The following is a 27,829-nucleotide window of genomic DNA, read 5'->3' on the forward strand; positions in this document are numbered from 1 at the left end:
ATATTAGTGCTGTGTCACTGCAGCTGGATGTGAATTTTCAGTTTTACCAGATATCAAGGTAGATAGAAATGTTTGGGACATAAAGATGGTCAGATATTAAATTAATACATAAATGTGATTGGTAGATAAGATTATCTTGTGACTGGGTTTACACACAGGCATATAATTCTGTTCCTTAGTGTAAGTATATGGAATATTTAGAATTACAGTATTCCTAACAGATAAGTATGAGTAGATTCAGCTTAGTAGGAATTACATAAGAGAGGATTTTTGTTTGTTTTTGTTTTTGCTACAGAGCAAATGTGCTTGTGTAGAGAGACAGAGAGAGGGAAAGTGAGAAATCACTCCCTAGGGGGGATGACCATGCTACAATCCCTTCTCCTCCATCCTCTTGGGAAACTGGGCACGCACACACATTTGCATATTTCAAGCCACTGGATCCAGGACTTGAATTGCAGTCGGCCATGTGGGAGTCCAGCAGTTTAGCCACCATACTACCTGCTGGTCTAAGGAATTTGTATTTTTATTCTGTTGAGGAAAACTTCATGGAGAGAAAGCACTTGCCCCAGTGAGACATAGTCTAATCCCTTTTCCTTTATTTCCCCATTCTGTCAGAATTTGGGCATGCACACTCACATACCTGGCAGGTTTCCCAAGCCTCTGGGGATGGCATGTGAACCGCAGTTGGCCATATTGGATCCAACTTCCTATGCATGGGCCTTAACCACTGTGCTATAAGGCCGACCCTGAGAAAGTTTTAAGGATTTTTTGGAGTTATATGAAAAAACGTAAGGGGACATTTTAAAATAACATATCACGATAGAGACAAGAAAAACCAGCATGGTGCATAAGGTGGCTGGATTCTATGTGGACAACATGCAATTCAAGTTCTGGAACCAGTGGCTTGAAAAACACACCAGGCGTGTGTGTGTGTGTCCAAAATCTCAAAAGGAGAAACAGGAGAAGAGTTTGTACTGTGACCATCCCTCCATGAAGGGTGCTTTCTTACTCTCCCCAACTCTTTCTGTCCCTGGCAAGCTCATGTTCCCTCTAGGAAAGTTTTTTTTTTGGAGAGGTTTTTGCTATAGGGCGCGTGCACTTGCCAGACAGACAGAGAGAGACAGAGAGACAGAAAGTGAGAAATCACCCCCCAGGGGGGATGGCCATGCCGCAGTCCCTTCTCCTCCATTCTCCTCTCGGGATCTTGGGCACGCACGCACATGTGCCCAGCGTGAGTTTAAGCCACCAGCTCCGGGACTTGAACCGCGGTCGACTACATGGGAGTTCAGTGACATAGCCATTACACTAACTGCTGGTCCCTCCCTCTAGCAAATTAAAAAAAGTTAAAAAAAAAAGATATAGAAACAAGATAATTATCAAAAACTTTAATCATAATCTATTTTTGTCACCAAATATCATTACAATTTTGTATGCTAAGGCAGTGTAGAAGTTGGATTTGGCTCAGTCCCTGTCTTAAAGAATGTATATTTCGTTAGGAGGATAGTAATATATTCTCAAGATATGTAAGTACTGTAACAACTCAACATAGTTCATAACTACGTACTAAATTAGTGATGTAGATAGTAAGTGCTGTGGGCAGATAGAGGAGTGAGGGAAAATTGTGAACTGAAGTGGTTGGAAAAAGCTTTGGGGAGAAGCTGAGTTTGAAAGGTTTCATAAGATTGGTGAAAAGGCTGATGTGGAGCTGTCCAGTAGGACAAGCGGCCGGCATGTGTTTAAGTCACCAGGTCTAGGACTCGAACTGCGGTCAACTACATGGGAGTCCAGTGCTGTAGCCATTATGCCAACTGCTGGTCCCATTTATTGTTGTTGTTAATATTATTATTATTATTTAATTTGACCACAGAGAGAAAGAGGGAGGAAAGAGAAGGCAAGCTGCCAGATCTGGCACTCAAACTGCGGTTGGCCATGTGGGAGTTCAGCAACTTTAACCACCACATCACCTGCTGGTCCAATTTTTTTAAGGTACAGTTTAAGATTAGATTATACTGAAGTCTTAATTCCTTTGTAGAAAACAGTACCTCTTCTTTTCTTTTGTGTGGTGTGTGTGTGTGGGGTATTTTAAATAGGTTCTTGCCTGTAATATACCTCCTACCTCAGCCTCCCCAATAGATGGGAATAGAGGCTCACACCACCTCACCTGAATTTTTAAGATGGCCCAGGAACGCAACCCAGACTTCCCATGTGTCCTCAGTAGTGGCATCCAGTGTGCTTCCATGGTTAGGTCACAATGTGCTTTCCGTTACTCAGTAACATTTTATATTATCCCCAAGTATATAGGGAGAAAGTTAGAATTATATATTGAATTCTTGAGTTTTTGCTTACATTATTTTTCTTTTGTTACCCAAGAGCTATTATTAAAAACATTTTTTGCAACTTGATTTTCTATTTTTCAACATAATATTTTCTTTGCTTCTAGACTTAAATCAGCTGTATTATTGATGTCAGAGGAACTGACCAGCCAGCAAGCCCTGGCAGTGCTGGGGGTGATGGAAGAGATGGAAAGCAGAAATCCGTATCTGATTAAAAAGTAACGTTTCCCGAGATTTATGGTGTTTAGTTGTCACTCTTAAGTGGTTACTTTTTTCTAAGAAAACATTTATAATCTAGCTGTTTTAAAGAAATAAATAATTAACACTTAAGACATTATTTATGCTCTAGTTTGTTCTTCAAATACAGAAGAGAAGTTGTTTCTAGTATCTTTCATTTTATTTGCTGCCGCTGTGATACTCAAGCAGAGCATCACAATCCAGGAAAATGGAGAGCGTAGAACAAGGACCCTACTTTTTTTTTTTTTTTTTTAAGGTTTTTGCAGTAGGGTGTGTGTGCTCACTGGAGAGAGACAGAGAGAGGAAAAGTACAAAATCATCCCCCAGGGGATGGCCAGCCTGCAGTCCCTTCTCTTTCACTCTCCTCTTGGGATTTTGGGCAGGCATGCACATGGGCCTGGCGTGATTTTTAAGCCACTGGGCCTGGGACTTGAACTGTGGTCAGTCAGACGGGAGTCCAGTGTCCCAACCACTGTACCACCTGCTGGTCCCTAGGACCCTACTTATCAAAAGGATATTTTCTGCAGAACTGTTTGCGTTCCTATGAATTACATTGTCTCTCACTCTACAATGTTACCTTGAAACCATAGTACCATATATTGACTTTTCTGGTAACTTTTCTGAGATTTAAGAGAAAACAATATATAGTTCTGATTATACATGCTTGATTTTTCATTATTATATGTTTTATTAATGTTTCTTTTAGTTTTTTTCCCCATTTCCTCCTTTATTGCTTTCTAGATTTTTCATAGATTTTTAAAAGAATTATTTATTTAATTTTACTTATTATTTTTTTATTTTAAAATTTGCTTTGGGTATGTGCACTCACCAGAGAGACAGAGGGAGAAGTTGGGGTGGAGGGTGAAAAAGCAAGCTGCCATGGTTGTCCATGTGGGAGTCCAGTGCCTTAACTACCATATCACCTGCTGGTCTTCTCATTGCTTTTAAGCATTTCTCTTTGAGGGTGGGTAGATCTCAGGAAGAAAATTAAATTGGTTTTGCTTATGTTAGTAACTCTTGGTAAAGATTTTGTGGTGGAGAGAATATGAAATTGGATGGCTACTCTCTGACTTTTTTTTTTTTTTTTAAGAGATTTTTGCTATGGGTTGTGTGTGCTTACCAGAGAGACAGAGAGACGAAGTGAGAAATCACCCTGTGGGAGATGGCCACAGTGTGATCCCTTCTCTTCCATTTTCCTCTCAGAACTTTGGGTATACAAGCACACACGCTTGGTGTGAGTTCTGTCACCAGTCTGGTACTTGAGCCTTGGTCCACTGAGTGGGAATCCAGTGACATAACCATTAGACCACTTGCTGGTCCCCTGTGATTTTTTTAAAAAATTTACCAAGTAAAACTATGCTTTTCTCTTGTCTTGCTATTGATAATTGAGTGTTATTTCATCCACATGTCATTGATTCTTCTTATTCATTCTGTTTTAATTGTTTCAAGATAGTGATAGAAACACAGGCAGTTCTTTAATAACAGAAAATCTTGTCTTACTCATTTTTGACTCTCCAGCACAAAGAGCATCTAGTGTAAAATCTCCACAGTAAATATATAATAAAAATAAACGAATGAAGTGGTTATAACAATATTCTATCATTCTTTTTAGAATTGCTTCAATTCTGCATAAACATTTGGATAACTATAAACCAGGAGAGCTACTGAAGATAACTCAAGCACTGACTTTTCTGCGTTTTCAAAGTAAAGAGCTTTTTGTGAAACTCAGAGAATTACTGCTTAGGTAAGATTAAACAGAAGTGTTTCATTTTGTAATCTAGATGCAATACTTTGTTTAATTATGTACAGAGTTGCTGGAATTTTCGGAGGTGAAATTTGGTACATTTTTACTTCAAAAGTACCTTATTACTTACACTATCTCTTTCTTTGAATGCCCATTCTTTGAATGCTAAGGCATATTACATTTTTACATTTATGATTTAAAAAATAAGATATATAAGGGGGCTATTAGTTAAAAAAAAAGTAGTGTTTTCATATTAAATTTTTTCCTTTTAAATTAGTTACTTTCTTTTGTAAATATAGTACTCGTATTCTAACTAAGAAATTATTCAATTTTTTATTGACTTTCATTAGGCTAGAACAAAAAGTTTCTCATTAAAATTTTAATTTTATTTAAAAAATTTTTAGAGTTTTTTTTTTGTTTGTTTGTTTGTTTTTTTTTTTTGCTATAGGGTATGTGTGCTCGCCAGAGAGACACAAAGAGATAGACAGAAAGCAAGAAATCACCTCCCGGGGTGTGGCCACACTGCAGTCTCTTCTCCTCCTTTCTCCTCCTGGGATTTTGGACACATGCTTGTGTACCCGGTTTGTTTCAAGTTGCTGGGTCTGGGACTTGAACTGTAGTAAGCTGTGTGGGACTTCAGTGATATAACCATTATGCCATCTACTGGTTCTCCAAGATCAAAATAATGACTTCAGTGAAATTTAAACAAGATGCATCTTTTTTCTCCTTCATTTTTTTCACTACTAGTTTGATTTCTTATTGAGATTTCTTAAAGACTAGGCATGGAACTGTACGCCAAAATGAAAAAATTGGCATATTGTTAAAAAATAATTTTTATTATAATAAAATGATAGGCCATCCTGGTTATGAATGATTTGAAATGAGGAATTAGAAGTGACATTTCATCAGATGAAAATTTAGCATATTAAGTATGTTATAAGAAAGTTTACCCTTTTCCTGAGCATGTGTGCTCACCAGAGAGAGACTTGGAGGGAAGAGTAGGGGAGGGGGGTGTGATAAAGCAAGCAGGTCCAGACTGGAGCTGCAGTCTACCATGTGGGAATCCAGGGCTTTAACCACCATGCCACCTGCTGGCCTCTCTGCTGTTATTTTTAACTTACTGAAATATAATCTATATAAAGTGTACATGTTTCCTCATTACCCTGGCCCTACTCCCAAGGTTAACTACTCTCTTCTTCAAACTACATGCATTAATCTTACCTTTGTACGTTATCTAAACAGAATCATGCAGTATGATTTCTCTTGCGTCTGTCTTCTTTTGCTGAGATTTATGCATGTTTTTCCTATATGGTATTCTATTTTAAGACTATAACAAAAAATTTTGTATTCTTTTGTAGATGAGTTTTTGATTATTTTTACTGTTTCAGCACGTTATGAATAGTGCTATTAAAAACATCTCCTTTGATGTTCCCACTTCTGATAACATGTTTATAAATAAATCATACTGTGTATATGTATATATATTTTTTTTTTTTTTTTTTCCTGCTAGAGAGCTTGTATGCTCACCAGAGACAGACCAACTCATAATGGCATAATGGCTATGTCGCTGGACTCCCATGTAGTTGACCGCGGTTTGAGTCCTGGACCTGGTGGCATAAAACTCACGCCAGGCGCGTGTGTATGCGTGCCCAAGATCCTGAGAGGAGAATGGAGGAGAAGGGATTGCGGCGTGGCCATCCCCCACCCCGGGGGGGGGGGCTGATTTCTAGCTTTCTGTCTTTCTAGCGAGCATACGTGCCCTATAGCAAAAACCTCTCCACAAAAAAAAATAATAATAAATCACCTTTGTATGTGTCTTAGTGAACATATGTTTGCATTTCTGTGGATATTTACCAGTTGTTGGTTTATAGGGTATCCATATGCTTGTCGTCAGTAGATGCTTCTAAACACTTCTCTAAAGCGACTGTACAGTTTATACTCCCATCAGCAAAATGTGAGCATCCCCATTGCTCAATATCCTTGCCAATACTTCTTTTTTCTTTCCTTTTTTTTTTTTTTTTAATTTTTAGCTGTTGTGGTGATATGTCACGTATTGTGAATAAAGACAAATGAATATCTAAGTTTTGAAACTTGAGTAATGCCACAATGAAAGACACAAAGTGTTAAGTTGGAGAGATTGTCTGTTGGGGTTTAATTTTAGAAAAGTATCACAAGAGGTTGGCCTGTGGCTTGGTAGTTGGGAGAGCAGGATCCGACATGGCCTACTGCATGGTTTGAGTCTTAGTCTTTGTGGCTTTGTGCCAAGCCCATGTGCATGTGTGCCTAAAGTCCCATCAGAGTAGAGAGATGGAGAGAGGATTGTGGCATGACTGTGCCCCACTGGGGGTGGTTTCTCCCCACCCCTTCCCAATATGGTAAGGATATATAACCTCTGTCAAATAAATAAATCAGAAAAGTATCACAAGATTGGCAGACATTGGGCCAGCAGGTGGCGTCAAAATTAAAGCACTAGGGAACCAGCAGTTAGCGTAATGGCTATGTCGCTGGACTCCCACATAGTCGACCATGGTTCATGTCCCGGACCTGGTAGCTTAGAACTCATGCCGGGCGCGTGTGCGTGTGTGCCCAAGATCCCGAGAGGAGATGGAGGAGAAGGGATTGCGGCGTGACCATCTCCCCCGGAGGGTGATTTCTCGCTTTCTGTCTCTATATCTCTCTCTGTCTGGTGAGCGCACGCGCCCTATAGCGAAAACCTCTAAAAAAAACAAAGCACTAGATGCTGCATGGCCAATTGCAGTTCAGTCACGAACCCAGCAGCTTGAAAGTCACATCAGGCATGTATGTGTGCATGACCTGAAAGAGGATTGCAGCCTGGCCACCCCTTCTGGGGATTGTTTTCTCACCTTTCTTTTCTGTCTCTCTCTGGCGGGCAGATATATCCTATAGTAAAAACTAAAAACTTAATAAAAAAGATTGACAGATTTTGAGAATTCTGTCGCTTGGATCAGTTCTACAAACATGCAACATTTTGGGTATTTTAATTTCTTTTTTAGGGGAGAAGAGCATGCATGCACATGCACCTGATATTTTTCAAACTACAGGGGCCAGGACTTGAACCATGCAAGTGACCATTTGTGGTCTGGTTCCCTTATAACCAGTAGGCATGGGGCCAGACTGATGCTTTCACTTCTTTAAATAAAAGAGTATTTTTTTGTGTGATTATAAGAATAAAATATTTAGTACCAGTTGAGTACCTGTTTGTATTAGGCACAAAGTCAAATATATAAACATCATTTTGAAAATTTTGGAAAACAGACATATAGGAAAGAATAAAAATCATTCATAAACTGGGCATAGTGGCTAAGTGCTGGATCCAACAGAGCTAATGCTGCAGTTCGAGTCCTAGACCTGGTAACTTAAAATCACACTGGGTGCCTGCGTGCGGTGCCCAGAATCCCAAGATGAGAATGAAGAAGGGATTGCGGTATGACTATCCTCCCGGGGTGGGGGGGGGCATTTCTCACTTTCCCTCTCTTTCTGTCTCTCCTGTGTGTACGTGCCCTATAGCAGAAACCTTAAAAAAAAAGTCATAAACGTATTTATTCACTGTCAACAGTTGGGTTTAGTTCCCTGTGGTATATTACATACACACATAGACACACTCATATGGACTTCAGAATGTTCATAGAAAAATAGAATTAAAGTTGGAGTTTACTCTGGTGCAAGAAAGATTTGAAATCCTTGCAGATATTTTTCATAATATGAATTTTTTATGAGCTTTTCGAAGGCCCTTCATTTTCTTTCTTTCATAGTTAGCATCATGAACATTCAATATTGTTTTGTTTTAGCCATTTAACCTTGTAAGTCTGGTTCCACATTATTAAGAACTCTTTGTAAATATTTTTTTGTTTGTGTATTTCTTCCATGAGAGGGAAACAAGAGAGAGACAGTCACCTACAGTAGGGTCTTCATGGCCTGATCCACCCCAACCCCAGTCAGCCAGTGAAGGGAGCGAGCATGCGTGCCTGACTGCATGGGGAAACCTCGGAGGGGAAACTGGGACCCACTTGTGTGACTTCAGCACTGCAGAGGTGCATTACTGTTGTGCCACTGGCCTTTCCTGTACATTTTTTTTTTTTTTATCTTTTTCTTCTATGAGAGAGAGAAAGAAAGACAGAGAGAGAAAGAGGCACTTCCTCCCCACAGGGTCCTCACATTGCAGTTCACCCCTGGTCTCAGCCAGCCCTCAATGGCCATACAAGTGCACACTTGACCTGCACAGGATGGTCTTGGGATGTGTGGTTTTATTTGCATTTGCAGGTCACTGTCTGACCCTGTGAGTATTTTTTTAAAACAAATTTTTTATATAGGGCATGTGTACTCGCCTGAGAGAGACAGAGAAAGAGAGGGAAGGTGAGAAATCACCTCCCGGTGTGTGTGGGGGGTAGACACACCACAGTCCTTTGTCCTCCAGTCTTCTCTTGGGATTTTGTGCCCACATGCACATACAACCAGCGTGATTTTCAAGCTGCTGTATCTGGGATTTGAACTGCACAGCTGGCCATGTCGGATCCAGTGCCTTAATCTCTGCATCACCTGCTGGCCTGCCTGTAAGTATTTATTTATTTATTTTTAGAGAGATTTTTGCTCTAGGGCACATGTGCTTGCTGGAGAGATTGAGATAGACAGACAACAAGAAAGGATCCCCTGGCGATGGCCAGGCCGCAATCCTTTCTTCTACATTCTCTTCTCTGATTTTGGGCACACATGCACGCATGCCCAGCTTGAGTTTCAAGCTGCCCGGTCCAGGACTCGAACCATGGTCAGCCATGTGGGAGTCCAGTGATAAAACCATTATGCCATCTCCTGGTCCCTGCCTGTAAATATTTTTAATGGCTAGATAATACCCATCACATGACCGTAAAATAAATTCATTTAACTATTTCCCATTATTGAGTATGTAGATTTTCAAATTTTACTAAAAAAATATGATTAATACCATAACACAAATATTTCCCTGGATTTTAGATTATTTTCTTGAGTTAGTTTTCTAGACAGTTCCCTTAACCACCATGCCACCTGCCGGCCTCCCTGAATATTCTGATTGCTTTAATATACTAATTTAATCCTTTTAAAAGTAACTCAAATTAAAAAAAATATTTTAAGTTTATTTTTAATTTTTTTATTTTTATTTATTATTATTTTAATGTGACCAGAGAGAGAGAGAGAAAGTGAGAAATCCAAGACTTGAATCGAACCATGGGCAGTCATGTGGGAGTGCAGACCTTTTTTTAAAAAATAATTATTTTATTTAACTTTGTTTATTTTTCATTTGACCGCAGAGGGACAGAGTGAGAGAGAAGGAAAGTGAGAAAGCAAGCTGTCAGGTCCAGGACTCAAACCATGGTTGGCCATGTAGGCCAGCGCCCTTAACCACCACGCTACCTGCCAGCCCCTCAATTTTGTTTTATCTTAGATTGGATTATTCCTTCCACTACTTCTAAGCTTAAGGATTCTTGTGTGTGTGTGTGTGTGTGTGTGTGTGTGTGTTTTAATTTGCAGGAGATTGTGTGTGGCTGTTAGAGAGAAAGAGAAAGAGAAAGGGTGAGAGAGAGGGAAAGGGAGAGGGAGGAAGCACCCCCTGGTGGGTATCGTACACACGCTCTCTGTCTGTTTGGCGAGCGCATGTGCCCTATAGCGAAAACCTCTCAAAAAAAAAAAAAAAAAAGACAGAGAGAAAACGAGAAATCACCCCCCAGGGAGGATGGTCACGCCGCAATCCCTTCTCCTCCATTCTCCTCTTGGGATCTTGGGCATGCACGCACACGTGCCTGGCATAAGTTTAAGCCGCTGGGTCCAGGACTTGAACCGCGGTCGACTACGTGGGAGTCCAGCAACATAGCCATTACGCTAACTGCTGGTCCCATAAACTCCCAGTTTTTAATTCTTTGAACAATTACTGTCTTGGTCGTGGGACTCCTACCATGATGATTTTGGAAAGGAGGAATAGAGACTAGGATAAATTGTATGTCCTGCTTTTGCTGATCTATTAATTTTGCTCTTTTTGTTCCTCCCCCTTACAGGTGTTTGAAAGTTAGCATCGTACCTAGTGAGATTTCCATCGTGGTCTATGCTATCTCCATGCTTCCCTCTCCTCACCTAGATGAATTGGATATATGCCGAATTGAAGCAGTTTTACCACAGTGTAACCTAACTGTCCTGAATCGCTTCGCCATGTCTGTTCTAAGATGGATTCAGCATGATCACAAATGTTTGAATAGTATTACTGGAAAACAACTGAAACTACTTCAAAAATTAGACCATTATGGTCATCAGAGACTGCAACAGAGTAACAATTTAAATCTGTTATGGGAGGAACTTAAATCTTTAAAAGGAGACTGGTTTCCTGAGACACTTCTTGAAGAAACAGCAGTTACATTACAGCGTTTGATGGATGAAATTAATTACATGAATGTTACAGGAGTTGCATCTTTTATTTCTAGAACTAACTACCTCGATACTTTGCTACTTGATAGGATAGCCTCAGTGGTTATTCAGCAGATTGAAAAGGTCAAGTTAAAATTTCATGTATTAGTTTTATATAGTTGTGAACTTCTAGAAGCTTAATTTTTATCATAAGTACTTTGAGAACTTTGATCAGAATTTAATATTTAAAAAGTAAACTCTGGGGACCAGCAGATGGCACAATGGTTACATTGCTAGGTTCCCATATAGTCAACCGTGGTTTGAGTCCCAGACCTGGTGGCTTAAAACTCACGGCATGTGCTTGTGCATGTGTTCCCAAAATCTCAAGAGGAGCATGGAGGTGAAGGGATTGTGGTGTGGCCATCCCCCCGGGGGTGATTTCTGGCTTTCTGTCTATCTTTCTCTGTCTCTCTGGCAAGTGCATGTGCCTATAGCAAAAAAATCTCTCCCTTAAAAAAAAGAAAAAAAGACAACTAAACTCTGGGGCCAGCCCCATGGTCTAGTGGTTAAGGGAGCTGGATCCCATATGGCCAACTGTAGTTTAAATCCCAGCCCTGGGGGCTTGAGAATCATTGAGTCACATGTGCTATGTGTTCAAGTCTCAAAAGGATGGAGAAATGGATGGGAACCAGCAGTTAGCGTAATGGCTATGTCGCTGGACTCCCATGTAGTCGACCGCAGTTCGCGTCCTGGACCCGGTGGCTTAGAACTCATGCCCGGCGTGTGTGCGTGCGTGCCCAAGATCCCGAGAGGAGAATGGAGGAGAAGGGATTGCAGCGTGACCATCCCCCCTGGGGGGTGATTTCTCGCTTTCTGTCTCTCTGTCTCTCTCTGTCTGGTGAGCGCACGCGCCCTATATAAAAAAAAAGCATGGAGAAATGGAGAAGGGACTGTGGCGTGACCATGCCCCTTTGGGGGTGCTTTCTCTCTCTCTCCCTTTCCCCTTTATCTGTCTTTCTCTGGAGAGGGCATATGCCCTCTGGCAAAAAAAAAAAAAAAAAAAAAAAAAATTGGTTTTCAGTTCAGAAATTGTTCCTCCCCTTAAAGCCATTTTCTTCCTTCAGCATTGCAGATTTGTAGAGATCTGTGGTCATTCTTTTGGATCATTACAATATTGTTAAGATCAGTAATAAGAATTCTTTAACTAGAAGGAAATACTTAGAACAATATTAGGTGTATTAGGATAGTGGAATATGATTCATTTTTGTTTTTCTTTTGTAAAATTTGCTGTAATCATATTTAGAAGCAATTATAATAAATAGTGCTTACCTTGTAGTGAGAAAATACTGACATCGGTTTTCTTAACTTGTCAGTGTTACCTTCCTATAGGTTTATTTCTTGAATTTACTTGTAAAATGCTGCTTTATAAGTCGTATGAGAAGTCCACTTACGAAATAACTATGGTATTAAAACCTAACTTAGATTAAGACCTTTACTTAGGAAACCAGCAGATGGCATAATGGTTACATCGCTAGACTTCCACTGTGTTTTGAGTTCTGTACCCAGTGGATGGAAACTTAAATCGAGTGTATGTGTGTGCGTGTTTAAGATCCTGAGAGGAGCATGGAGGAGAAGGGATTGCAGCATGGCCATCCCCCTGGGGGGTGATTTCTTGCTTTCTGTCTCTCTGGCAAGCATACGCACCCTATAGCAAAAATATCTCTCTAAAAAAAAGAAGACGTTTACTTAGAAGGTAAGTGTTTCTCACAAATCAAAATTAGGGTCTGTCTTATTTGTTTAACATAATGCCTAGAGTCAGTAAGTATTGTATGAGAGGTGAATAAAGAAATAAAAGTACATATTAATGACTATAAGTTAAGAAACTTCTTTAATTACATTATGTGATACTATAAAATATACTGATAGCATGGAAATAAGTGATATTGTTTCTTACTCATTGTAATGACTAATGAATTCTGGAGCAGTATTTTACACCTAACAAAATTAATTTGTAGGGCTAGCTCGATAGTGGTTAAAGGAGCTGAATCCCACATGGCCAACTGTGTGGTTCGAATCCCAGCCCTGGTGGCTGGATATGTATGTGTAAATGTCCCAGATCCCAACAGGATGGAGAAATGGAGGAGAGGTTGTTGCACGGTCACTCCCCACTGGTGGGAAAATTTTCCCCCTCCCTCTCTCTTTCTCTGGTGAGCACAAGTGACCTTTGGCAAGTAAAAAAAAATCAATTAATTTGTTAGTCATCTGATTTATTTTTTTTTCTGCATATTTGTAACTTTCAGAGTTGCTCATAGTGGTAGGATAAATAAATAACAGCAGAGTGGAAAAGTTAGTAAGCAGAGTGTTTACTAACTTTCGTCATTTAACTGTAGGCATGTTAGAAAAAGGCTTCACATCTAAAATAATAATTAGGTTAAAGTAGAAAAACAATATGCTAGAGGGCACGTGCACTTTGCAGAGAGAGACAGAGAGAGAGAGAGAGAGAAAGCACCCTTTGGCAGATGGTCGCACTGTAGTTTCCTTTTCCATTTCTCCTTTCATGCTTTTTGGGCACACATACACATGTGCCTGGAATGTTTCTCAAGCCACCGAGTCTGGGACTCGAACTGTGCAGGGGGCATGTAGGATCTAGCCATCTTAAACATCATGCCACTAACTGGCCCCCAAATTTTGTTTTGATTTACTGAAGTTTAAGTTATAAATATTTTGTTTTATTTACACAGATCCATCCTTTTGCTATTCTTGGTATTATTCTTCCATTCAGCATCTTGAACTATGATCCACCTCAGAGGGATGAATTTTTTGGAACTTGCATACAACACCTGAATTCTTACTTCGGTAGGTACATTGTTTGATTGAGTGAGTCGGTCAGAGAATACCTGCTACTGTTGAGCTAAGAGAAGTCCTTTAATTAAAAGCTAACTAGGGGCCGGCAGGTGGTGTGGTGGCTAAGGGCACTGGACTCCCACATGGCTGACCACGGTTTGAGTCCTGGGCCTGGTAGCTTGTTTTCTCACTTTCCATCTCTCTCCCTCTCTCTCATTCTGTACCTCTCTGATAAAATTTTAGAATAAGATAAAATAAAAAAGGCTAATTATAATAGACATGAATTCCATATGTAAGTATTTTGTATCATTTTTGAAACTTTTTATTCTGCTAAGTGTGAAGCATATAAAACTTGAAAGGATCAAACAAAAATGGGCCACTTGCTGACCTGGAGGTTAAAGTGGTTGGGTCCCACATGGCTGACTGTGCAGTTGGAGTCCTAGACCCAACAACTTGAAAGGTTTGCTGGGCATGTGTGCGTGTGTGCCCGCCCAAAATCCCAAGAGGAGAATGTAGGAGAAGGGAACTACAGTTTGACCATCTGCTTACTTAGAACTTCTACCTCCAGCACAAGGTGTAAGGCTCTCTGTTAGGGTACATTCATATAGCCCCATAGACAGACCCCTGGTGAAGCTTAGCTTATGCCGGTAAGCATGTAAATAATATCTGTGTCTTGCTAATGGGCTTGGCTACATTTTTGTGTGGTCTGTGGGCCAGAGCGTTTAACCGTGTCTGATACTGTAGTGCTGTGAACAGACAGTAAAATGGGACAGTGATGTGTACATATACATTCACATGTATATTGTACATGTGTCTGCATGTATGGCATTCATTTACACCTCTTAATTATGCAAAAGGTCTTTTTATTTATTTTTTTAGAGAGATATTTGCTATAGGGCACATGTACTCACCAGAGAGACAGACAGAGACAGAGAGATAGAAAGTGAAAAATCATTCCCCCTTTCTGGGGGATAGGCACACCACAATCCCTTCTTCATTCTCCTCTCAAAATTTTGGGGACACATGTACATATGTCCAGCATGAGTTTCAAGATGCCAGGTCTGGGACTTGAACCATGATCAGCCATGCGGGAGTCCTGTGATGTAACCATTATGCCATCTGCTAGTCCCCAGAGGGTCTTCAAAAATTCATGGAGGGAACCAGCAGTTAGCGTAATGGCTATGTCGCTGGACTCCCACGTAGTCGACCGCGGTTCGCGTCTCGGACCCGGTGGCTTAAATCTCACGCCAGGCGCGTGTGCGTGCGTGCCCAAGATCCCGAGAGGAGAATGGAGGAGAAGGGATTGCGGCGTGACCATCCCCCCTGGGGGGTGATTTCTCGCTTTCTGTCTCTATGTCTCTGTCTGGCAAGCGCACGCGCCCTATAGCGAAAACCTCTCCAAAAAAAAAAAAAAATTCATGGAAATGGGTATTATGGAAAAACTATGTAATGAGGCCTGCAGGTGGCATGGTGGTCAAGGTGCTGGATTCCCACAATGGCTGGCTACAGTCTGAGTGCCAGACCTGGCAGCTTGCTTTCTCACTTTCCCTTTCCCTTTCTGTCTTTCCCTGTTCTTTTTTTTTTTTTTTAAGAGAGGTTTTTGCTGTAGGGCACGTGCACTCTCCGGAGAGACAGAAACAGAGAGAGAGAGAACAAGAAATCACGAGAAGCAATCCCTTCTCCTCCATTCTCCTCTCAGGATTTTGAGCATGCACACACACGCACCCAGTATGAGTTTTAAGCCGCCAGGTCTGGGACTTGAACTGCGGTTGACTACATGGGAGTCCAGTGATGTAACCATTATGCCATCCGCTGGACCCTTTCTCTGGTCAAATTAAAAAAATAAGTAAATAAAATTAAATAATTCCTTTTTTAAAAAAGAGGCTTTTGCCTTAGGGTGCATGTGCTTACCAGAGAGAGAGAAAAAGAGAGATAGAGACAATGAGAGGGAAAGTAAGAAGTTACTCCCCAAGGGGGCTGGCCATGCTGCAATCCCTTCTCCTCTGTTCTCCTGGGATCTTAGGCATGCGTGCACATGTACCTGGCATGTGTTTCAAGCCACTGGGTCTGGGCCTCGAACCGTGATCAGCCATGTTGGAGTACAGCACCTTAACCACTACCGTCATACAACTATTTGTTGAAAGTGCCCACAGGTGGTGTAGTGGTTAAGGCACTAGACTCCCATGTGGCCAACTGCAGTTTGAGCCCTGGCCCTGGTGGCTTGAAACATATACTGGATGCATGTGCGTTTGTGCCTAGAATCCTGAAGGGGGATAGCCACACTGCAATCCCTTTTCCTCCATTCTGCTCGTGGGATTTTGGGCACGCATGTGCATGCACCCGATGTGAGTTTTAAGTTGCTGGGTCCAGGACTCAAACTGCAGTTGACTATGTGGGAGTGCAGTAACATAAACTTTACGCCATCTTCTGTTCCCTATAAATAAAATTTTAAATAATTAGTGGGGTAACAATTTTTTTGTTTTGAATAAAAATTAGTTTTCACAGATCCATTTTGCTGGTGGAGATCATTGCTATTAACCTAATTTATGACTTAGTTTTGGTTTAATAAATAAATTCAGCCAAAAATGCAAAGGGAAAGATTTAATGTTATCTTTCTTCCTTTTTAATAATATTGATGTCAATGGGGATCTTTAGGTGACACCTCCCCCCACATCAGAAATGTCTCTTGGACGAGGCAGATCAGGCCAGGCCTTACACTGTGAATATCGGCCATGCTGCTGGGTAACAGGTGAGGGAGGAGGTGCTAGGTTAAGCCCGAGCCTCAGATGTGCATGCTCATCTCATATGTACTCCTTGGCCTGGAGATTGGAGTTCCCAGAGGGCAGCATGGTATAGTGTGTTCCTGGCTCTAGAGCTAGGTTCGTGGTTCACCTGCCCTCCACGGACTAAGTGTAATCTTGAGCGAGTCATTTATCTTCACTGTGCCTTCTTACTCTCATGTATAGAGCAGAGATAATGATTGTTCTTAATTATGTAATAGTTAAGAAATAAGTTTATTTGCCAGAGAGAGAGGGAGGAAGCGACCCTCAGTGGGGCGTGGTTACACCACAATGCTTTTTCCTTCATTTCTCTGTCCCGTTTGGGTTTTGAATATGCACACATGCGCTCAGTGTGTTTTTGAGCCTCTAGGTCTGGGATTCAAACCATGGTTGGCCACATGGGATCTGGCTCTGGATGCGTGGTACTTGGCTCACCACTGTTCTACATGGCTGGCGCAGCAATGAGGTTTGAATGAGCCGGTATATGGAACGTGCTTAGAATACCTCACACACTCCGAGCACTGTTACGTCGTCATCACCAATACACAGACGCTGGGACCGCCTGTCCTTTTCACATACACCACTCTCCTTTTGTTTTGAATTCTTTCTCTTTTCAAAGTTATTTTTAAAACTTATTAAAGTGTAATAATGGAACCATTCATATAACTTTAGTATAATGTGAATTTATACAAATTGAATCACCTGGAAATCTGTACCCGGGTCAGGAGACAGAATATTAGCACAGTATCCTTCTCCTCTTGTCCCCTTTTCCTATTCTACCCACACTCAAACTTAACCACTATCTGGACTTGTAACAACATAGATTAATATGGTCAAGGCAAAACAGTTTTGTGTTTGTATCTTATTTTTTTAAGAATTATTTTATTTAACTTTTATTTACTTTATTATTTTTTTAAAATTTGACCATAGAGAGGGACAGAGTGTGTGTGGAGAGGAAGAGGGAGAAGGAGGGGGAGGGAGAGAGAGAGAGAGAGAGTAAGAAAGCAAGCTGCCAGGTCAGGGACTTAATCCTTAACAATCACGCCAGCAGCTGGAATCACGCCAACTGCTGGCCCCTGTATCAGTTTTTAAAAATGTGGCTTGGGGCCAGCAGATGACATAGCAGTTACATTGCTGGACTCCCACAGAGCTGACCATGGTTTGAGTCCTGGACCCAGTGGCTTGAAAACCATGCTGCAAGTGTGTGTGTGTGCGCATTCCCAAGATCCTGGGAGGAGAACAGGGAAGGAATTGTGGCATAGCCAAACATCTGGGTGGTGAGTTCTCACGTTTCCTCTCACTGTGGCTGTCTCTTTCTTTTACCCATGAGCATATGAACCCGAAGGCCAAAACCTCTTTGGAAACAAACAAAAAACCTGGCTTTGTCTGAATCAAATATATATGTAAGGTGGCTGTACATTATAATTTTTAAAAGAAATCTTAATTTCTTTTTAGGCATAATGGATCCTATCATGTTAGTGTTTCTTGGTTTCTCTTTGGCTACACTTGAATATTTTCCAGAAGATCTGCTAAAGGCAATTTTTAACATCAAATTCTTAGCCAGACTGGATTCTCAACTTGAAAGTATGTTATCTACACTTTAACTTATTAAATTATCACTTTTTTAGTTGTTTATTTTTTTTTGCTACAGGTTGTGTGTGAATTATCACTTGTATTCTTTTATCCATGTTTCAGCTATATTGGAGCATTTAAACATCTGTTTCTACTTATAAAAGTATTTTATGTTTATTGTAGAAAATTTAGGAAGCATATATAAGTATCAAGTAGAAAATAAAAAATTATCCATAAGCATACCAAGTAAAACAACCATTTTAATGTTTTGAAGTATGTCTTCTCTGTTTTTCTCTTGAAAGGGAGTTTTTTTTTTTTTTTTTTTTTTTCTAGCTTTGGGCTTCTATAAGGTTAGAAAACAAGTTTACCCCTTTGCTGACATAAATTTTTTTGAAGAGCTCAAAACTCTCTCATTCAAAATTATTGAAAACAACATAGGAGTAGGTCCTAATCATTCCAAATGAATGTAATAATTAAAAATATAAAGTACTTTTATGCAAATGAAGTGATTTTTATGATCTGAGACTAAAGGTACCAACCAATAGTGGATATAAATGAATGTGAAAATGGGTTATCTTTGCTGGGCCTAAGCTATCAAAATCATCAGTATGTTATTTTTAATTGTAGTTTTATCTTCGTCTCTAAGTGCAAGGGTCCAGTTTCGTCTCATGGAGTTGAATAGAGCGGTTTGCTTGGAATGTCCTGAGTTTCAGATTCCATGGTTTCATGACGGCTTCTGTCAACAACAATATAATAAAGGTTTGAGGTTTCTTTTGGTAACGCTACTTCTAAAGTAAATCAGTAGGTAGCACGGTGTTATTGTTAAACCTAAACGTGATAGCAAGGTTCCCATGAGCAGTGTAGCCTGTTCGGTTTTTATTGTAGGTCACATTTATATTAAGTCTGTCTTGGCTGTCAGGTCAAGCCCAGCTGCAGTGGCATGTGCTGAGTGCTGCTGATGGGCAGACTGAGCCACTCAGCAGCCGGGTCTGGGACTTGAGCCACACAGCCTGCCATGTGCAATCCAGCTGCCTTAACCCTCCACACCGTGGGCTAGCCCTTAAATACAGTTTTTAGGAGCCAGCAGGTGGTGTAATAGTTAAGGCTCTGGACACACCCATGGCCAACCACAGTTGAGTCCCCACATCTGGTGGCTTGAAACTCACACCAGGACCATGTGCGTGTGTGCCTGAAATTCCAGGGATACAATGGAGAGGGGACCGTGGCATGACCATCCCCCTGGGGAGTGATTTCTCATTTTTCCTTTCTTTGTCTCTCTGGCAAGCACACATGCCCTATGGAAAAAACTGCAAAGAAAAAAGTTTTTAAAAATTTTTCCATAGGCTACTTGTGCTTGCCAGAAAGAGACAAAGGGGAAGAGAGGGAGTGAGAAACTACCCCCCAGGGGAATGACTACCCACAATCCCTTTTCCTCCACTCCCTTCTCAGGATTTTGGGCTCTCATGCACACATGCCCAACATATTTTTCTAGCCATCATGTCTGGGACTCGAATCATGGGTGGCCAGGTTCAGTCCCTGGCCTGCCCCAGAACAGCTGGGGTGGGAGGATCACAGCATAACAAAACCATCTAAAACACACACACACACACACACACATGCAGTACCATACTGCACACACAAACACACAGCAAAGAAATTGTCTTAACTGAATTGTCAATGAATTTAGTGGTATTACATTGATGTTCTTATTGGAAATGCTCATTATTATTTTTCATTTTATAGAATTGTGATGATTTTTATTCAAAAGTGAATTAACCTAAGTGGACTACTATTTTTATTTTTATAAAGATATTGGCGGCATGAATGGAGCACAACAGCAGATTCATAAAATGTTAACAGAGGTAGTAGGAGGAATCAATTGTGTAAGAGCCTCCGTTCTTACACCTTATTACCACATAGTAGGTAAGTCATTGGTAGCTGAAGAGAATCATCTCCCCAGTTGGAATTTTAAAATGTTGTCATGAAAGTTTGCCGACGGGCCGGCAGGTGGCGTGGTTAAGGCACTGGGTTCCCATATTCTGACTGCAGTTTGAGTCCTGGACCTGGAGGCTTGCTTTCTCACTTTCCCTCTCTGTCTCTCTCTGGTCAAATTAAAATAAATAAATAAATCTGGTCAGATTAAAATAATAAATAAATACATTTAAAAAGATTGGCAGACAAAAGTAGAAAGAACAATACAATGTGTCCTCAGGTTCCCTTGGTGCATGTTTGATAACCATCAGCATTTTTCTGTTCTTCAGGAAAAAAAAGTTTAAAGTCAGTCTTCCACCAATTCTAAGTCAAACCCAGATTCAGATTCACTGAATATATCTGGCTCTTAAAAAGATTCTGTCCTTTCGGGACCAACGGATGGCATAATGGTTTTGTTGCTGGACTCCTGTGTTGTCGACTGTGGTTTGAGTCTTGGACCGGCTGGTGGCTTAAAACTCACGCCAGGTGTGTGTGCGTGCATGCCCAAAATCCTGAGAGGAGAATGGAGGAGAAGGGCATATGGCATGGCCATCCCCCCTGGGGAGTGATTTCTTGCTTTCTGTTGGTGAGCGCACGTGCCCTATAGCAAAAAATCTCTTAAAAAAAAGATTCTGTCCTCTCCAATCAGTACACAGAAGTCAGAGAGATGACTTATCTCGATTTCATTGTTTGTAAATTCATGTCAGAAACTAACATGGATTATCAACCTGGAGAAAGACTTCTAAAAGTATTGTGCACAGCCCTTACCTGATTGACTTTGTTTCTCAGGTGACAGAGTTGTAGAAGGCATTCTGGTTTAATTGTGGATGCTATTAAGATAGTGGGGTTAGCTTCTGCTGGATGGCAACATAAAATTCAAGGAGGATTGGCTTGGAGCCTGGTGGTTAAAGGAGCTGGATCTCATATGGCCAACCACCTGGTTTGGCCACATGAAACCTGGCCACAACAGTTTGAAAAGGGCTAGACCTGTGCTGTGTGGTCCAAAACCAAAAGCCTGAAAGGATGAAGGAGAAGGGATTGTAGTGTGACCATGTCTCATTGAGGGGTGTTCTCTCCCTGTCTCTGTTTCTCTCTCTCTGATGAGTGCACATGCCACTTGGCAAAAAAAAAAAAAAACCCTGCTAAGTTGAAGTGGTAGGCTTAAATGAAAGGGATAAAATTTTAAGAGAATTTACATAATTTCTAAATTTTCTTTTAGAAATGTGTATATATACAGGACATTTTAAAGGATTATAAGCTTGGTATAAGTAAACAATATATTGGTTGCCAAGAATCAAATATTATGCTGAACTGTATTATTATTTTCTTTTCCTGTTTTAAAAATTACTTTATTTAACTTTTTTTGGAGAGGTTTTTGCTATAGGGCGCTCTGGTGTGCACTCACTAGAAAGACAGAGAGAGACAGAGAGACAGAAAGTGAGAAATCACCCCCCAGGAAGGATGGCCATGCCACAATCCCTTCTCCTCTATTCTCCTCTTGGGATCTTGGGCATGCACGCACAAGTGCATGGCATGAGTTTAAGCCATTGGGTCCGGGACTTGAACCACAGTTGACTATGAGAGTCCAGCGACATAGCCATTATGCCAGCTGCTGGTCTTGCACCCAGCATATTTTTCAAGCCACTGGGTCCCAGACTTGAATTGCAGGGTCAAGCATGTGAGATCCAGCTGTCTTAACCACTAGGCCATGGGCTGTCTATACTTTGTCTTTTTAAGTTGTACCTTTCTTCCTTTAAAAGCATTTTAGAACTTATTTATTGAGAAAAAAATGAATATCCTCTACTTTTTTGTATGCTACCTTGTTATGTCGTTTTACATATTCCTGTTTTCCTTGTATTTCTCATAATCAAGTAGCTATAGCGGATTGGTTAGATTTTAGGGATTTCTTTGGCCACACTACTTTATAGGTGGTGTGTATCATATTGGGAGACACACAATAGAAATTTTTTTTCCTATTATATTAAGACTTAATCATTAAACTTGTATATAATCAACCAATTCATCCAATAGAAAGTTCCCACATCACTTCTTCATGTACTGATTTTAGCAAAAATGAACGATCACTAGTTTCCTAAATCCATCATAATCTCTCATTCATTAGGTATAGCAAAGTAACAATATTCTACATCTATTATTTCTTTTGCATTTATTAACTACATTTTGTCAAAAAAGAACTTTTCCCTATTGAGTTCTTTTTAGTTATTCTTATGTACTTTATGTCCTTTTATGTAGGAAAAAACAGGATAAATGCTTGAATCTTTACTACCTTTCAGATGGTTTCATTTCCTTCAATGTGACCAAGATGCTTAAGGAGATTAAAGTAAAACTCTCTGGGCCAGCATGCGGCTTGGTGCTTAAGGCGCTGGATTCCCACATGGCAGACTACAGTTTGAGTCCTGGACCTGGTGGCTTGCTTTCTCACTTTCTCTCTCTCCCTCTGATCTAATTGAAAAGTAATGACAATAAATAATATTAAATAAATAATTCTTTAACAAACAAACAAAATTCCCCAAAACTCTTCAATGTTATTTAACCTAGCTCAGTGCTAAATGTAGCCACATGCTAAATATAGTTTAGTAGTTCTTGCTGGCTGTCTCGCCCACCCCCTGCCCCCGTAGAGATTTTTGCCTTAGGGCACACACACTAGCTGGAGAGAGAGAAAGACGAGTCAGTGAGAGGGAAAGTGAGAAATCACCCCCTGGAGGATGGCCATGCTACAATCCCTTCCCCTCCCAGGATCTTGGGCACACGCACATATATGTGCCAGGTGCGTTTCAAGCCACTGGGTCCGACATGCTGTCGGTACACAGTGTTCATCACTGATCTGGAGTTTGTTCTCTTTTAAAGTTTTCAATTAGCAATAATCGCGCCTCGGATAACCCTCATTGGCTACGATACTGCCACTGCGCAAAGCTACCGCTGTTATTTTGAGTGAGATTTTTGCTATAGGATGTGTGCACTCACCAGAGAGACAGAGAGACAGAAAGTGAGAAATCACCCCCTCCCTGGGAGGATAGCCACATTGCAGTCCTTTCTCCTCCATTTTTCTCTCAGGATTTTGGGCATGCATGAACATGTGCCTGGCATGAGTTTTGAGTGATGGGGTCCAGCACTTGAACTACAGTCGATCACATGGAAGGGTCCCTGAACAAGATCTTATAAAACAAGTTATATAATTAGAGAGGCTCATTATTCGTGTGTGTGTGTGTGTGTGTGTGTGTATGCGTGTGTATGCATATATGTGGGGTGGTCTTAAAAAGTTCATGGAAATATGTATTATAAAAACCTATGCATGGATTTCAAAACTTTATTTGCAGGCCAGCAGGTGATGTGGTGGTTAAGGTGCTGGACTCCCATATGGCCGACAGTGGGTCGAGGCGCTAGTGTGGTTAGGCCATAGATGAAATATATATGTGAATTACAATAATAATAATAATAATAATAATAATAATAATAATAATAATGATGATGATGAAGAAAAAGTTGCACCAAAATAAACTTACATTTTATATAATTCCATTTTTCAATGAACTCTGAAGTCTCTTCTTATATCTAAAATGTGTCTTAAAATGTTATCTATACAAATTCATCTAATTCATGGGGCTGGCCCAGCAGTGCAGTGGTTAAGCATGTGGTTTACTACCGGTCGAGTTCCAGACCTGAGGCTTGAAAATCAAGCCAGGCAAGTGTGTGTGCATGCTCAAAATCCCAAGAGGAGAATGGAGGAGAAGGGATTGTGGTGTGGCCATCTCTCACTTTTGCTTTTTCTCTCTCTCTCTCCTTTCTGGTGAGGGCACATGACTTATGACAAAAGCCTAAAAAAAATGACCTAATTCACATTATGATTCCTATATTTAAGGTTTTGAGTGTATCTTGGATAAAAGGAAAAAACCTCTTCCTTATGGAAGCCATAATATAACTTTAGGAAAACTACCAGAAATGCACTGGGAATCAAATACCCAAGTAGTTGGATCAAGGCTGCCACCAGGAGCAGAAAGGTAATTGCTTTCCTAGTTCTAGATTTTATCTAAGTGTTAAATATGGCATGATAGAATGAACTCAGTTATCAAGGACTGATTATAGCTGAATCTGTTCTTCATGCCTCTCACACATTGTACCTCTGCTCCTCCGCTTTTCCTGTGCCTTTGTCCTTCAGGTCCTTCCCTCACCTGCCCTAAGCCTAACATTCTCACTAATGGTCTAATCTAGTTTTCTTCAACTGGAAATACGTTGTGTCTTCTTCTTTTGTGCTTCCAGATCTCTCTCCTTTCCTGCTAGCACTTACTGGCTCCCTACACAGCATTACCGACTAGTTATCTGTGGTTAGACTGTAAGCTCCGGTGCTTTACTGTATCCCCCAGTGCCCTACGTACAGGAGTGTCGGAAATACATATTGGTGAAATAAATGGATGAAAACAGGCAACTGTCTACTATAATTTGATATAAATGAATAGGTTTAATTGTCGTCAGTTACTGATTCCTGAAGTAGAAAAATAACTTGGTACATCCATTTACATTCATTTGGTCTTTGTTAGTTTATAAAGCTGCAACCTTGTTCATGAAAGGCTTGTAGATATTTAGTTGCTCATTTTGATTTCTGAAGTAAATATTTATTTTATCTTATGTAGGATTGCTTTGGAATTTTTGGATTCGAGAGCTTTTTGCAGAAATATCCCTCACATAAAAGGAAAATCTGCTATGAAAAAACGACATTTGGAAATTTTGGGCTACCGAGTAATCCAGGTATGAAGTATTCATGTAATTCAGCTCCTAAAAAGCCCAGAAACAGTGGCTATAGTTTCCTTTTTTTTTTTTTTTTTTTTTTTTTTTTAAGTTTTTTGTGTTAGGGTTTGTGCACTTGGCAGAGAGAGACAGAGGGAGGTTAAGTGAGAAATCACTTCCTAGATTAATGACCACATGGCAATCCCTTCTCCTCCATTATTCTCTCAGGATTTTAGGCACACATGCACATATACCCAGCATGATTTTAAAGCCATTGATTTGGGACTTGAACCAAAGTTGACCATGTGGGAGTCTAGCACCTTAATCACAATGTTACCTGCTGGCTCCCACATGTTTCCTTTTATATGAAAGTTACAGAATTACCTTTTTTATATTAAAAAAATCAGGGCTGGCCCCATAGTGCAATGGTTGAGCCCCATGCATAGGGAGTTAGATCACATATTGGTGACTAGGGTTTGAATCCCAGCCCTGAGACTTGAAAAATAGGCCAGGTATATGTTCCCAAAACCCTAACATATTTGAGAAATGGAAGAAAAAGGATTGTAGCATGACCATGCCCCACTAGGGACTGGGACTCTATGGTCACCACTGATGACTCTTCTGCTGGCAGAGAGTCACCTGAAACTCAAGACATAGATATCTGAGTCAAGAGGGAGAAGGGGAGCCCATACCAGGTATGAGCCCCTCGAGTCTCTCTGATCCTCTGTATTTATTAGCGTATGGGAGGAACCAAGAGTTGTTTTTCAGAAAATTAAAAGTAAAGGTTGTTGGGACCATCAGATGGCATCATGGTTACTTCTCTGGACTCCCACGTAATTGACCGTGGTTCGAATCCCACACTAGGCAGATTAAATGCACGCCAGGTACATGTGCGTATGTGCCCAAAATCCTGAGAGGAGAATAGAGGAGAAGGGATTGCAGCATGGCCAGCCCTCTTGGGTGGTGATTTCTTGCTTTCTATCTCTCTGTCTCTCTAGCAAGCATAAGCACAATATAGTAAAACTCTCTCTGTAAAAAAAGTGAAGGTTGTTTCCTGGGGCATGTTGAGTTTAGTTATCAATAAAAGAAAGTTTCCAGATGACCCTTGGGATAGACAAACACCTAAGAATTTGGAAAATACATTCATCAGATAACACACCTATCTAAATCACCTCCTGGTGTTTTCAAGCATGAGGTAGGAGTTTAGCATTTTCACCAAGTTCCCATTCACTCATGCATTCAAAGTTCATAAATCCATGGTGTTTGGGGGGCGAGGGGGTTCTGCTGTTCCCTAACAAGGGACTGCTTTCTCTTTCTCTTGTGAGTACACAGGCCCTCTGGCAATTAAAAAAAGTTGTGTGTGCCCAGCTGTGATAGCAAGCACTGGCAGCTGTTACTGAGCAGGCTGGGGTCACATGGAGGCCCAGGTTCAGTTTCTAGCCTGCCCTAAAAGTCAGGTGTGGGGACTGTGCCTACAGTCCCAGCTACTCAGGGGACTGGGACAGAAGGATAGTGACAGTGAGATCCTGCCTGGGAGTGGGGAGGAGTACTTAAAAGTATCTCTGAGACAGTCATCTTTTTATTTTCTTTTTTGGTAGAATAAAAAAAATCATTTATTATTTTTTTAAGAAGATCTGTTGATTTGCATATTTCTTTTACAAGGGAAGAGAATGGTACCATGGAGATGGGTAGGGTTATGGAGAACATGGCTAATGTGTGATTGTAGAAAGGTATGAAGGAAAAAAGTCTGTCATTGGTACTGAGGTGTTGTAGCAACAGGAGGGTGAAAGGCACAGTGGGGAGAGAAAGGACTTCTAGACAGTGTCAGGAAGAAGGACCCACCTGGCCTCCCAAAAGGGGTCAACATTATGCTTATGAAAACTAATTTCATAGGATTCCTGCAGCTTTGCTCAGTAGTGCTTCTAAGTCTTCTGCAGTGCTGTTTGTTGTTGCTTTAAAACTTAATTTAAACCATGTTACATATTTTACAGATCCCTCATTTTGAGTGGAACTCTATGGCACTGTCAACCAAGGCTGCTCGGATGGACTACCTGCGAGAACGTGTATTTGGAGAAGAAAGATCATGACAGTTGTTTCATTTAGAAGGTGTCATCATTGTGTGTCACACTTGGACTTGTAATTAAGTGGCCAGACTCAATTAAAAAATAGTAGGTACATACATCCTGAGGTGGAAACATGCCTGGTGTGTTTGTGGATAACAAGGGATCCCGTGTGGCTGGAGCAGAACAAGTGGGCAGTGGGATGGGAGTATAAGAGAGAAAACGTAAGAGTGAGTAGAGCCAAATGTATGAGGCGACCTTATGGCTATTCTCAGGGAGGTGAGAAGCTATGGGGGGGCTTCAAGCAAGGCATGGTAGGACTGACATTTCAGCTGCTGGCTGCCCCGCTGAGGTGCAGATACTACAGTGGGGCAAATGTGCACGAGGGAAACCCATTACAAAGTTACTGCAGTGATCCAGGCAAGAAATGGGTGGTGGCTTGAAGAGACCAGTAGCACTGGAGGCAGTGAGAAGTGGGCAGAGTTTTGGGTGTATTTTGAAAGTAAAAGCAACAAAATTTGCTTGCTGTTTGAATATGCTGTGTGAAATAAATGGGAGTCGATGATAATTATAAGTTTTTGTCCTGAGCAGCTAAAACTGATGTCATTACCAGTAAGTGAAATGGGGAACTTATGGGGTAGACGATGATGCGGGGGGTGACTAGTTGGGGAGAGCTCACTAATTTGTTTTAGACATACTGAGTTTGTGATATTTAAAAACTTTCTTTTTTTTTTTTTTTGCTTGCTAGAAGGCATGTGCACTTGACAGAGATGGAGAAAGAGAACAAAGCACCCCCTATGGGGAATAGTCATGCCACAATCCTTTCTCCTCTATTCTCTCTTTTTGGATTTTGGTCATGCACCTGGCATGTTTCTCAAGCCTCCAGGTTTGAGAATCAAACTTAGGGTTGGTCCTGTGGGATCCAGCCACCTTAACCACTGCACCAACCAGCTGGTCCTTTTAAACATCTAAGTGGAGATAACAAATAACGAGTTCAATAAATGGATTTGGAGACCAGGGGAGTGGTCTAGGCTCTGGATATAAATTAGGAAGTTGCTGTTGGTATCTGGTGCCACATCACTTAAGATGTGATTAGAGAAGGATGTGAATGGTAGACTGATAGAATGATCTGAGCTCCAACATTAATAGGCCAAAAAA

At 40.8% G+C, this 27,829-nt stretch overlaps 1 protein-coding gene and 1 pseudogene across 3 annotated transcripts in view; one reads left to right on the plus strand and one right to left on the minus strand.

Moving 5' to 3' along the window:
- FASTKD1 (FAST kinase domains 1) overlaps positions 1-27,442 on the plus strand; it is a 47,501-nt gene extending 20,059 nt beyond the window's left edge. For 2 of the 3 annotated variants that reach the window (XM_014589790.2, XM_006153558.3), the window contains exons 6-15: positions 2,441-2,551; positions 4,183-4,314; positions 10,359-10,845; positions 13,443-13,557; positions 17,781-17,909; positions 18,525-18,656; positions 19,707-19,820; positions 23,749-23,887; positions 24,518-24,632; positions 26,603-27,442. In XM_014589790.2, coding sequence (XP_014445276.1) covers positions 2,441-2,551; positions 4,183-4,314; positions 10,359-10,845; positions 13,443-13,557; positions 17,781-17,909; positions 18,525-18,656; positions 19,707-19,820; positions 23,749-23,887; positions 24,518-24,632; positions 26,603-26,698 — 1,570 coding nt within the window. In that variant the 3' untranslated portion in view covers positions 26,699-27,442. Of the gene's footprint in view, positions 1-2,440; positions 2,552-4,182; positions 4,315-10,358; positions 10,846-13,442; positions 13,558-17,780; positions 17,910-18,524; positions 18,657-19,706; positions 19,821-20,158; positions 20,322-23,748; positions 23,888-24,517; positions 24,633-26,602 lie in introns of those variants that run through there. The other variant, XM_027773841.1, reaches the window with a different exon arrangement.
- Positions 22,640-22,804, minus strand: LOC114008747 (uncharacterized; annotated as a pseudogene).
- Positions 27,443-27,829: the final 387 nt, after the last annotated feature.

Source organism: Tupaia chinensis, unplaced genomic scaffold (assembly GCF_000334495.1).
Source record: "Tupaia chinensis unplaced genomic scaffold, TupChi_1.0 Scaffold000381_1, whole genome shotgun sequence".
NCBI classification, from domain to species: Eukaryota; Metazoa; Chordata; class Mammalia; order Scandentia; family Tupaiidae; genus Tupaia; species Tupaia belangeri.